This window comes from Delphinapterus leucas, chromosome 2 (genome assembly GCF_059928025.1).
Source record: "Delphinapterus leucas isolate spDelLeu-1000000601 "Yukka" chromosome 2, BTC_Dleu_Yukka2, whole genome shotgun sequence".
NCBI lineage: Eukaryota > Metazoa > Chordata > Mammalia > Artiodactyla > Monodontidae > Delphinapterus > Delphinapterus leucas.
This window is the reverse complement of record NC_143130.1, coordinates 64,304,966-64,317,871: the sequence shown is the minus strand read 5'-3', so window position 1 is coordinate 64,317,871 and position 12,906 is coordinate 64,304,966. Positions and strand designations below refer to the sequence as shown.

At 53.5% G+C, this 12,906-nt stretch overlaps 1 protein-coding gene across 1 annotated transcript; it reads right to left on the bottom strand.

Moving 5' to 3' along the window:
• Positions 1-395: 395 nt before the first annotated feature.
• Positions 396-6,758, bottom strand: LOC111177818 (cytochrome P450 1A1). The gene is given in 5 exon segments (XM_089907009.1): positions 396-2,428; positions 2,592-2,678; positions 2,824-3,130; positions 3,219-3,345; positions 3,888-6,758. Coding segments are annotated over 5 exon segments (1,668 nt in total). The 5' UTR covers positions 4,725-6,758; the 3' UTR covers positions 396-2,118.
• Positions 6,759-12,906: the final 6,148 nt, after the last annotated feature.

Below are 12,906 nucleotides of genomic sequence, written 5' to 3'. Positions count from 1 at the left end.
TCTTCAGTCCCTTAGCCGGAATAGCTCCTGACTATGTGGGTCCAGCCTCTGCCCCAACTTGGCACCACTACTCTGCCATCCCAGGTGGAGAGGGATGATCTCAATGTTGAAATCTGGGCAACAGTCGGCCTATGGGGCCTGATAATCAAACACTTTGTTCTCCATCTGTGACCAGTTCTGGGTTCTAATAGGGGTGCAGGACCTGAACCGGGCATGGCTAGTGAGGAGCAGACCGTGACTTCTGAGCTGAGAACCTTTCCTCTCCCCCACACCATGACCAGAGTCCACCTGTTGGACCTGAGCATCTAATGCTGTGAGTCCCAAATGAGTCTGCCTCCCATCCTCCAAGGAGGGCCCCATGCAGATATCCCCAAGACCTAGTAACCTTTCCCAGCCCCCACTCCCCCCCAACCCACCCAGCCCCCTTTGGCTCTGGGCTTCACCCTCCTGTATGTATCTGTCTGGTAGAGGCCTGACCACAATGAATTGGGTGATGTTTTAATGAGTTAGTTCCCCCAACTAGCTTGGGAAGCTCTTGAATGAACCGTGTTTTATTCACTTTATCTCCCCCCGTGCCTGGTCCAGAGAATGTTTTTCATCAATGTGTGATCAGTTAGAGAAGGAGGAAGCCAGTGAAGTGATAGAGTCTTGTGTCCAGCCAGACCGTGAGCTGCCTGAGAGCAGCAGCTTCACCTCTCCACGGCCTCCTCCTCCCCTTCGTCCTCCCACAGTAAAACCCAACATGAGATTGGGATCACAGTGGGAACATAGATGAGTGATGGCTTCACTCAAGATTTTAAAACTCTCCACCTATACGACTTTTGGATAATATCTTTATTTAGCTCAGGTAGATGCTTCCCACACATTTCTGGATACTTGGGTTAGAATTTTCTCCATAGCACTCAATAAACTGTTCTTAAGCTCTCATATATGGTAAATGCAAACATACAAGTACAATACAGGCTAAAATAAAAAGGCCCTTGCATACAAACATTTTTAAAAGACGTTTTAACACAGGGCATAGGGAAAGGAGACCCAGTAGAAGGTGATTGAATTACTACCCCTTCCCTCCTGACCTGGTCCTGGTGCCTGGATTTGGGCACTCCCTCTGCTCTCTGCTCCCCTTAAACACAAGTCCCCAGCCCATCCTGGACAGGAACAGGGGCCTTGCAAGGCCAGGAGGCAGACCTGTTCCCGCCTGCAGAGAGGAAGGCGATCTCCCAGGCACAGTGTCCCAGACCCTAGTGGTCAGATTGCTCAGCCTTGTATAAGCGGGGAGACCACCACTGTGTCGGTATCCTGGACTGCCTCTCCCTTTCACTCTTTTTTTTTTCCCTAATAAATTTATTTATTTATTTATTTATTTTTGGCTACTTTGGGTCTTCGTTGCTGCGTGCAGGCTTTCTTTAGTTATGGCGAGTGGGGGCTACTCTTCGTTGCGGTGCACGGGCTTCTCACTGTGGTGGCTTCTCTTGTTGTGGAGCACGGGCTCTAGTCATGGGGGCTTCAGTAGTTGCAGGACACAGGCTCAGTAGTTGTGGCTCATGGGCTCTAGAGTGCAGGCTCAGTAGATGTGGTGCACGGGGTTAGTTGCTCTGTGGCATGTGGGATCTTCCTGGACCAGGGAACGAACCCGTGTCCCCTGCATTGGCAGGCGGATTCTTAACCACTGCGCCACCAGGGAAATCCCTCCCCTTCACTCTTGACGGCTCCCAATTGTCAAAGAGATTGGACAGGCCCTGGTGTTGCCTGCTCTAAATGTTTCTCAAGCCAGTCAGCCTGAACAGAGAGCCAGCCAGCTGGTGAGCCCAGGGGCTTCCAGAGAACTCTTTAGAGGTTTCCAGAGGCCTGAGGACCCCCTATCCCTTCCAGGCCTCCAAGCTTAAGCACAACTTCGGAAGGGCTCCATCAGCTCCTGTGTGACCCCTGCTGTGTCCACTGTCTGTGGTCAGTGCACAGAAGGACAAGTCCAGGGTAGGGGGCAGGTATAATCTCTCAGGTTTGCCCACAGCTCAGACAGCAAAAAGTCAGCCAGACAATATCTGTGCGTTTAGGCCAAAGTTTAGACTCCCTGGGTCAGCCCCCTGGCCTGGCTGCCCAGACAGGCCAGTAGAGAGTCTAGGCTGCAGGGCTCTCTGACCCCTAAGAGCGCATGTGCACCTGGAAGTGCTCACAGTGGGCATGCTTCATGGTCAGCCCGTAAATGGGGGTCATGTCCACCTTCACACCCGGGGTCACACGGAATTCCACCTGCTGCAGGAGGATGGCCAGGAAGAGAAAGACCTCCCAGCGGGCGATGGTCTCACCGATGCACTTCCGCTTGCCCAAACCGAAAAGAATCACCTTCTCACTGAGTGCTTTGTTAATGGTGCCATCAGCAGTGAGAAACCGTTCTGGCCAGAAGGCAGATGGATTATCCCACAGCTTCCTGTAATTGAAGAGAGGCAGCTGAAGTAGCAGCTTGGGGGCTCAGAACCATCAGGTAGGTTGAGCCCCAGCTCAAAAGAATAGGGTTTAGGCAAGTAGCTCAGGGACAGGAGAGTCTGAAGCTTAGGAGAGAGTGAAGCTTCCCCTGCCCCCTCTCAACTTACTGGTCATGGTTGATCTGCCACTGGTTTACAAAGACACAACGCCCCTTGGGGATGTAAAAGCCATTCAGACTTGTGTCTCTTGTGGTACTGGGGAGGGGGGAAGCTCAGTTAGGCTCAGGGCCACAAGGAGATCCCCCTGCCTCCCATACCGTGTCCCTCCCACCACCCTGATCAGGTACATGAACTGGAGTAAGGCCCAGCATCAGACAGCAGCAGACCCGTGGAGCCTCACCTGTGGGGGATGGTGAAGGGGACGAAAGAGGAATGTCGGAAGGTCTCCAGAATGAACGCCTCCAAATAGGGCAGCTGGGGTCTGTCAGAGAGCCGGGGCTGCCGTGCGCTGCCAATCACTGTGTCTGCAGAACAGAAAGGACCAGACAGATGAAGGGGCCACTCAGACCTTGGCCGGACCTCCTGCCTTGAGCACACTGAAGGAAACCACCACCTACCCAGCTCCTCCTGAATCTTTTTCTGCACGCTGGGGCTTGTCACCAGGTACGCGAGGCTCCAGGAGATGGCAGTTGTGACTGTGTCAAACCCTGGCCAGGGGAGAATAGAGGGCAAAGTTAGGTGGTTGGTGGGTCGGGACAGCTGGGAAGAGGAAGGGCACAACGGGGTAGCTCATACCAGCTCCAAAGAGGTCCATGACGACATTAACGATCTTCTCATCTGACACCTGGATATTGGCATTCTCATCCAGTCTCTTGTCCTGACAGTGCTCAATCAGGCTGTCTGTGATGTCCCGAATGTGGCCCTGGGTAGGGAAGGCCCACGGGTGAGCAAGATCCCAAACCCAGACTTGCCTCTCATCCAGGCCTGGTCCCTTCCCATCCCTATAGCATCTTCCTTCAGCAGGTGACTGCCCCACATTGCAGCTTCTCTTGCCTCTCCAAGGCTGTCTCCTGACTCAGGATACTTGCAGCCCCAACTCGAGGGACACCTGACACAGAGTCCAGTACCATTATCATCTGGACATGTTTTTTACCCTTTTCTCTCCCATGAGGCCGGAAGACCAACTCTTTAACTCTTTCTGGTCCCCACAATAACTGGCCTAGGGTCCTGCATGGACAGGCTACTCAGTAAATATTGCTGTCTGATGGAAAGATAGAAGGGCTGGTCAAGAAAAAGTTCTATCTCCCTGCCAAGGATGGAGTCCCCTCCACTACTGGCTTCAAAATCCCAGGGTGAAGGCCTGCGAGAGCCTGCCAAACCCTATGCTGCTCCAGTTCTCTCTGACCTCCTGACCCCTGACCCCACCCACTCCCTACCACTCATCTGCCCCTCCCCAGCCTGTACCTTCTCAAACGTTTTATAGTGTTCCTTGAGCATCTTCTGCATGAAAATGTAGAACCTCTGATTCAAGTCCTTGAAGACATCCAGGGCAGTGTTGGGCAGGTAACGGAGGATAGGGATGAAGTCGGCTGGGTTCCCAGAGGCAGCCACCTCCCCGAACTCATTACTCAGACTGACTATGCTAAGCAGCTCTTGGCTGTCATGGTCATAGCGTCGGCCGAAGCACATGGCACAGATGACATTGGCCACTGACACCACTACATACCTGTAGGGGTCAAAGCGCCCAGGTCCTGCCATCAGCTCCTGGAACTTGCTGATGAGGGCCTCAGCCTCCTTGCTCACGTGCTCTTCCAGGTAACAGGAGGATGAGGAAGCCGGGTCTGAGGCAACGGAGAAGGAGTTGAGAGCATTCTGGGCCAGGCGTCGCCGGGCAGCCCACACCGGTCCAGAGTCTGGGTTGAAGGTCATACTCTGGCCATCAGCGACTAAGGTGAAGCTGTAGAGGTCAGGCCGGCCCTTGAAATCATCACCCTGCCGCACCAGGGCCTGCCGGATGGTGTCCAGGCCGCTGAGCACCAGCACGGGTGTGCAGCCAATGCGGATCTGCAGCACGTCTCCATAGCGCTGGCTCAGCCGCGACAGGGCCAAGTGTGGGCTCTTCCCCAAGGTCAGCACGTGCCCGATCAGGGGCCAGCTCCAGGGCCCTGGTGGACTCTTCAGGCCTTTAGGGACCCGAGGCTGCCAGGCCCTGACCACCCAGAATACCAGGCAGAAGGTGGCAGAGGCCAGGAGAAGCTCTGTGGCCGAGATGGGGATGGAGAGTCCAAACACAGAGAACATGATCAGTGTAGAGATTCCAAGGTGGCCGCTGAGAGGTGGGATAGGAGGGAAAGATCAAGACATCAGATGGGGAGCTGGGAGGAGCCAGTGTCCTAAAGTGTCAGCACACTGGTCAAAGAAACGGAAAACCTTACCCAGAACTGTTCACTGGACATGAAGGGGAAGAGGAGGTAGGAGAAGCTGTTTGTTGAGCTGCTACTATGTGCCAAGAATTTTAGTTATTCTTCATTCAGTCCTGGCCACAGCCTATGTGGTAGACTGCAGTGAGGCTCAGAGAAGGTATGTAACTTGCCCAAGGTCACACAGCCAGGACGTATAGGATCCAAATTCCAATCCAAATTTGCCTAATTCCAGAGCACTTTCTCTTAACTGCTGCACCAATCTAAACATCAGCCTGTGATTTCCATAGAGCACCTATACTATTATGTACTTCATATTTTTCTAAAATCAACTTTAAATCCACACACTTAGCAGCATTCCAAACCATAATATCTGTGTGAAAGTACAGGTGTTTTTTCCCCTAACATATATTAAAATAAACACATAATCGATGTGTATCACCCAATTCCCCTTGAGTACTACCCACCCAACTAGGGAAAACACTGTCAGAGAGCAACGGATCATCCACTCCTTCAGCCTTGTTTCACATTTGGGGAAACTCACCTCCAGAGGAGGCACTGACTTGGCTAAAGCCACCCAGCACTCAGACAGAGCCAGGACTCAGACCTCTTAGGGAAAGTTCCCTGGGAAGTTTCCAGCTCCTGTCATAGGCACTTCCCTTGGAAGAGTGGTCAGATCAATCGATGAAAAGGGATTTTCCCAGAACCCTCAGTTCTCTATTGCTCAAACCCAGGGTCTAGGGAATCCTGCCAGACTCTGGGACAGGGTGGGGCAGGGACAGGGGACTGCCCCCTTACTTACTGTCTAAGCCACACTGCCCTCATCCCCAGCTCTCTGAGTTCAACTGACCCTCGGTTTAAAAGCAGCTGGAGGCCAGCTAGATTGAGGCTCCCGGTCACAGAATTCCGGGCCAGGGTTTTCACTGGGCTCAATTCTCAATGAATGAATAGTCTGGGCCTCCCCCATCTGCCAGTCACAAGAGAGCTGTGAATAAATGGAAGGCTCCCACCAGGCAAAGGCTGCAAGAAAACTCCAGACTGGAATCTGGGAAACTAGGAATGGAGCTGAGTTTAACAGAGGCTGAGACAATACTTTCTCTCTAGGTTCGGTCTAGAAAGGGTGTACATATTCATGGACTACTCTCTTCGAGGCATGGGGCTCGGACTGGGACATCTTACTGGTGCCCTGGACCGGTGGTCAGGACACCCAGTGTTCCAGGCTCTATGATGTGGCCTTGGATTAGTCGGTTCATTTTACCCTTTTCAGCTCCAGTCACATCACCTGAGAGAGGGAGTGCGACATGATCTCTGATTCAGGGTGCCCAGCTGAGAAGAGAAAACCCAGATCTGACCTGGGGAAACTCACAGTCTGACTAGTGAGGTTTCCCCACAGAAGAGCCAGCCAAGATGGGGAGGTTATATGGTTCCTACCTCAACTACTATAGCCATCTGTCTAGGGAGGCTTCCTGGAGGAGCTGAATCCCAAAGCACACTTTAGTCCCAATTCCTTGAGTGAATTGGGGATACTGCTAGGGCTTGGTGTGCCATGGTTTTCCCTTCTGCACAGTGGGTGCCCCAAAGACCTCTAGCCTTCATAAGATGGTAGGAGGCCAATCGTTTGATCAATTCTCCTTTGATTTGGATATGTTGAAGTTTTGTTGAGAAGGAGGTTAGAGAGTAGATTAGCAAAGTTCCAAGAGCAAAATTACAGTGTGTTAAAGTGTGGGGGGAAAATTAGTCTTATTTTTTCCCTACGTGGGATACAACACTTTGAAATTCAATCTTCAACTGAAGGCCCAGCAATTCTCCTAAAACACAGTTCTTTGTTTCTTTCCTTAACAAGGTTTAAGCTAGTGTTAATAAATTAAAAAGAGAAATTGCTTTTCTGTCCACTTCAGCTTTGTTTTATGCCCATTTCATATTGTTGTCTGTGTTGTAATTCATATTTTTATACCATTTCTGATGTGTAAAATTGGTTGTCTTGTAAATATCTTATAAAGAGTTCAATGGTAAATAAACTATTGTGGCTGTTAATTTTGAAAAAAAAAAGATGGTAGGAGGCCAAGAGAGGTGTGACTGCTGAGTTTTCAGGGTCAAGCTTTCTGCAGCGGGCAGTCTCTCACATTGACTGCCCCCAGCAGAGGACAGAGAAGACAGTCAGTCAATGGAACAGGGTAGGCCCCTCGGCAGTGCCCAGGACTCCCACTCAGATCAGCTTCCCATGTCGGGCCAGCACACCTCAGCACTGACAAGCTATGCCTTGGGAGGGTGTCTCCAGCCAGGGGTAGCTTTTAGATAAGTCAGGGTACAGCTAGTAAGAACCCAACCTGCCCCCTCCATCTACCCTGACCACCCAGGAGAAGCCCCCCTCACACAGCCTGAAGGAGGGCTGCACTGGCTCACCTGTGTCCTTATTCCAGCCTCCCAGGTGAGCCTCATGGGGAAGCCCCAAGGCATTCATGGAGTCAGTGGGAGATGGAGCTGGAGCCTGGATCCTGGAGCCCTGAGAGGGGAGCGTCTGCATCTAGAGTTCTGATACTAGTCGTGGGACCTCGGGCAAGTCCTGCCCTTCCTCAGGCTTCAGTTTCCCCACTTAGTGAGGAAGCTAGACTGCCTCCTCACTAAGGACACTCTTAGCCTCCTTTTTTTGAGGTGCTAGACCAGAAAGACCTTGATGCATCAAAATTTTCCTTTGCGGGGAGGGAAGGGACAACCCAGAAGCCCCCAGCACTCACCTGCGTCTGCGGGGGGGCTGCAGAGCTGAGCTGGGAAGAGTGGTCCCTGGAGCCAGGGACCCCCGAAGAAGATCAGGGAAGGCTCCAAGGAACTGTTACCTTCAGGGTGACCGTGAAGGCACTGCCACCTTTATAGGAGGCCTTCGCGTGTGGCCACGCCTCCTGGAGCGCTGGGATGGGGCGGGGGTGGGGGGGGGTGCGGCTGGCGAATGGTCGCTCTAGGATGGAGAGAGGAGTGGGGAGACAGGACGCTAGGGGATAGGTAAGAACCCACTATGGGATGCCTCAACCAAGTGTCGGCACTTAAAGGGGTGTACCTGGGACCCCCAGTTCCGAGGTACCCCATGGATAGGGCAGAGCCCAGCTGAGAAGGTTTTGGGGAAGTAGTCCCATGATAGCCCGAAAGAGGGTATGGGGGTGTTCTATCCCCGGGCACAGGGACCCCTCTCCCTCATTTTTGAACCCACTGAACTTTGGGGGTGCAATTGCTTCCTCCTCACTACTAGTGGATGGGAGCCAGGCAGGCAGGGAGGGGCGGAGCTGCGGGTGATGACATCCTAACCCGGGTTATTGAGTCCATGCTCGCGTGAGAAGCACGACGACCCCAGCCCCGAGGTCACCGGGGCCGGAAGACCAGAGGCGCCGATGGGCTGGCCCCTTCCCCCAGAGCCCTCCACCCACCCACCCCAGAGCCCGGACGACTAGCAGAAGTCAGCGTTCCCTGACGGAGGGGCGGGAAGGGATGGAGAAAGTGCAGTATCGCCGAGCGCGCACTAGCGGGGACACGTTGAGGCGCCCCTAGGGCCACTTTGGAATGCTGCAAACCAAGGGTACTTCCAGCCAGGACGCACGGGCCCTCGAAGTTCCCAGGGTTGCTAGCGCTTTGGCATGGCAGAGAAATCGGGCAGCGAGTGGATCTCCTGGTGGCCGAGAAAAGGGTTAGAGGGAGGCGCTTGGGCGGGCAAGAGAGGGGGCCCAGGGACTAAAGAGGGGTGCGCCCGGCGCACATGCCTCCCCAGGCTAGCGTGCATGAGTCTGGCACATCCCTCCAGGGGGCAGAGGTCACGCGGTCCATCCCGGCCCCACCTGGCTAGGGGCGCGGTGCCCAGAAGTTGCGTGAGAAGGACCCGGAGGCCCGCGCAGCCACCCAGCCGCCCAACTCCCGGGCCCGGCTCGGTCCCAGCACAGTCACGCGAGCGCGGGCGGAGGGTAGGGGGGTGTGGGGTGGGGGGAGGAGTCGGGAGCGGGGCTCTTAAAGGGCCAGTCTCTAGTGGAGCGGGGGGGTAGAGGTGGAGGGAGAGGAGCCGCCGAACCCTCGTAGGTGCGTGATTGGATGGGGCGGGCGTGGGGGGGGGGGCGTGCAAAGGGCCTAGGTTTGCGTGCAGAGCTGGGCTTTTGCAAGCAAGCGGGCTCCTGAGTGTGTCCTTATTTTTGGTCCACGCCTGTGGCGGGACATGCAGCCCCAGCACAGCCCGGGTCGCCTGGCCGGCTGCCTCCGACACTGTCCTCATCCCTTCCGAGGCTTCCCGATGTAGGGTGTCCAGGCGTATTTGCGTGTTTAGCTCAACGTGTCCCCAACTAACCACATCACCCGCCCTCGCCGCCGCGCTCCCCAACGCTACGAATAGCACTGCCATCCACTGGCCCAGACCAGGAAACGGAGCCTCATCCTGCCCCGTCACCTTCCACAGCAGTTGGATGCCACCTCGTGCACTGCACAAATAAATATTTACCAAGTGCCTACTATGTGCCAGACACAGTTCTGGACGCTGGTGATTGATATAGAGGTGAACAAAACTGACAACCTCCTGCTTTCCTGTCGCTTACATTGTGAGGCAAGGGGGGTGGGAGGTGGAGACAGAAAACGCAGAGAATCTCAGAGGGTGAAAAGTGCTATAGAGAAAAATAAGGCAGAGAAGGGGTAGGAATCGTGTGGGGTCAGACTGCAATTCAAAAAAGGCTGGTTGGGGAAGGCCTCACTGAGAAAATGACACCCAGCCCAGGCAGGAGGGTGAAATCAAGAATCAAGGCAGATATCTGGAAGAAGAGTGCACCTGGCAGAAGGAACAGCAAGTTCAAAAGCCCTGCACAGCGGTCCTTGGGAGAAGGAGCAGTACCAGGGGCACTGGAAATATGCAGTGTCTTGTGACTGGGGAGTTCTCCTGGAATTTAGTGCCCCCAGGGAGTGGGATGCTGGGACAGGGTGGGGGGGGGCACGGGAACCCTGCCCCAGGTGCAGGGAACACCTCACTGAGACACATGGGACTTTCTTTGTGTGAGATAGAGACATTGTGGGGTCTGAGTCAAGGAAGATCACCGGCTACTGTGCTGAGAACAGACTGAAGGGGTAAAGGACATATTTCTCCACTTTGGTATCTGTCCAGCCCCACTGCCACAACCTCATCCAGGCCCCCATCATTGCTCCCTAGAGTACTAACAGCCTCGAAGCCTGGGTACCATCTGCCTTTCACTCTCTCCAATTCCTTCTCCACCCTGTGGCATCCAAAGTGGTCTTTTCAAAAATGCAAAATCTCATTCTAACACCACCTTGCCCCTTCAGTAGCTCCCATCTGAATAGAAACCAGAATCTTTAGCAGAACCTACCAGGAATGCCCACCTCTACTTCTAATCTCCCCTACTTAAAGTCTCAGCTAAGACATCACTTCCTCTGAGAAGACTTCCTGGATCCTTTCCACAGCAAGTTAGATTTCTCCTGGTCTGTTTCCAACACTATTCCATGGTAATTCCCAGGACATTTGACTCTTGCTAGTACCCCAACCCAACCTGTCACTCCATCCCCCATGCTCTAACACAGAAAACCAGCCTGTGGGAAATTGATCTAATAAGCCAAGTCCTTGCAAGATAAAGGACTTGGTAAAGGAGTTAAACCCAGCTGTATTACGAATGGGGCACATGACCAGGGTGTTGAGCCCAAAGTACTGATGATATAATGGTGGAATTTAGGTAACAGAACAAGCAGGAGGCAAGGGAGGTATTGCTGAGCTTCCATTCTGTCCAGCATCCTTCCATTCATTTCACCTTTGCATCTCTGGCTCAGCCTGAGAAACTCCATGGTACCCAAGAGAGGTCTGTCCTTTAATCCCAACTGGGGCTAGAGCCACAGAGAGTGGAAAAAACTTGTGTAGAAGCCATGGCAAGGAAGTGGGAAGCAAGGTACTCCCAAATCCATCACTGCTCTGTAGCCCAATCTCTCCCTTTGCACTCAGAGTCCCCACCAATGCCCTAGCTCTAGAGAATCATGGCAGCCTGCTCATCATGGCTGGAAGACCATCTGCTGGGGTTCCTGACCAGGACACAGAAAACCACTTCTCTTGGTAGAAGATACACTGCTTTTCTCACATTCTCCAAGGGGCTCTTAATCCCAAAGAAATTCATTAGCTAATTAAGCCAATTCCTCTCCCACTTCTCAGCTGGAGAGACCGATGCCAGAAAGAAGAAGGCCCGAGGACAAATGACAAATCAAAGCAGAGCCCGGAACTCTAGCCCCTTGCTTCCAGGCCAGGGCTCTTCCTACCATGATTTATTGTCCCAGACTACCAGCAAAGCCCCAGGGGGCCAAAGGTAGACAGGCTCAGCCTCTAGGTCAGGGCCCGCCATTGCCCCATCTTCCTGGACAAGAGTCTGGGGCACTGGGGTTATGGGAGGCCCTGCACTTCTCATCACCAAGCCCTGTCTTGGGGAACAGCTCTCAAGATAGGAGGGGACCCTCAGGAGCATGGGGCAGAGAAAGAGGGAGACAGGCAGGAGGTTAGAGGACCTTGACCCGGAGCTGAACAGCCAATCCTGGGTCAAAGTTTGTATGCCTTTGCGTGAGAAGCCCTTTGGCTAGGATTCCCTAGCGATCGATACCAGGAACACAAAGGAAGGGGTGGGCAGGGCAGAAAGGAGAGGGCTCTGGGCTGGAGGGAGAGAGACAGCTGAGGGTTTTGGCCCAGCAGAGTGACCCAGCTTAGAGTCTTCAGTCAGCACTGCTGAGGGCTACATGGCAAGGGGATGAGGAGACAAGACCCAGAATAAAACCCCTACCCCATGGTGGAAGCAGGAAGCACGCTGAACAGAGCCTATGCTAAATCTGGAAATGCTACAGGAGCTGTGAGAAGGCTGAGACCCCTGGGGGACAGCAGAGGACTAGAGAAGGGTCCTGGTGTATGAGGAGTACAGGAAGGGCACACCTGGCATAAGGAGGGGCCATAACTTGAACAAGTGGGAGGTGGAGGTGAGGCAGTTTGAGAAGAGTGGAGTTTGAGTGGATGTGGAGAACTGGGACTTGTCTTCCAATGTGTCCTCACCCCACCAAGCCACCCTCCACCCCTCCTGAGATCTGAGCCCTGAGCGCCTTCTCCTCTCCTACCTGTGCCCAGAGAGCCAGAGAGATTTGGTTTGCAGGATCCAAGGCTCAGATGGGACAGCCCCTGGCTCTCTGGCTCTTGGCTGCTATAGATATGGTGACAATACTTTCCTAGGATAGTCTTGGACTAAGCCTGTTGTCTTGTCTATTAAAAGTAACCTCTGGGGGCTTCCTGGTGGCGCAGTGGTTGAGAGTCCGCCTGCCGATGTAGGGGATGCGGGTTCGTGCCCCGGTCCGGGAGGATCCCACATGCCGCGGAGCGGCTGGGCCCGTGAGCCATGGCTGCTGAGCCTGCGCGTCCGGAGCTTGTGCTCCGCAACGGGGAGGCCACAGCAGTGAGAGGCCCGCATACCGCAAAAAAAAAAAAAATGCCCTCTTTCCTTCTCAAAAGAGTCCTGGCTTGGGCAATAAATTATATGGTCACACCAGTGATAGTCGACATGTGAGTGGTTTCGTGTGCCCAGCATCCATCCTCTCTTCTTCTTGAAATACCACTTCAATTGTCCTTTGGGGACCACCCCACCCCTACTCTTAGCCAGTAGGCTTGGTGGAACTAACCCTACCCCAGGCTACCAGGCTGACACATGACTCAGACCAAGCCACTGAGAGCCCTGTGGGATTTTAATGAAATTGTTGGAAAAGAAATGTTCTCTTTCTGCCAATGGTGGCTAAGCTGGTTAGAAAATAATTCTGGACCTACCAGTGGCCATTTTTGAGAAGCCCATTAGAGGAAAGAAGAACTGGGAGATGAGGGGAGGGAGGGAAAGAATTGTTGACATTGAGCACCTAGATCCAGTTATTCCTGAAGCCAATGAAGTTCACCATAAAACATCTCCGTTATGTGAGTCAATAACATCACCACCTCCGCCGTCTCCTCCTTTCCCTCTTCTTCCTTCTTCTTTACTGTTTCCTCTTTCTCTTCTTCTTTCTCCTCCTTCTCCTCCTCCTCATCTTTCTCT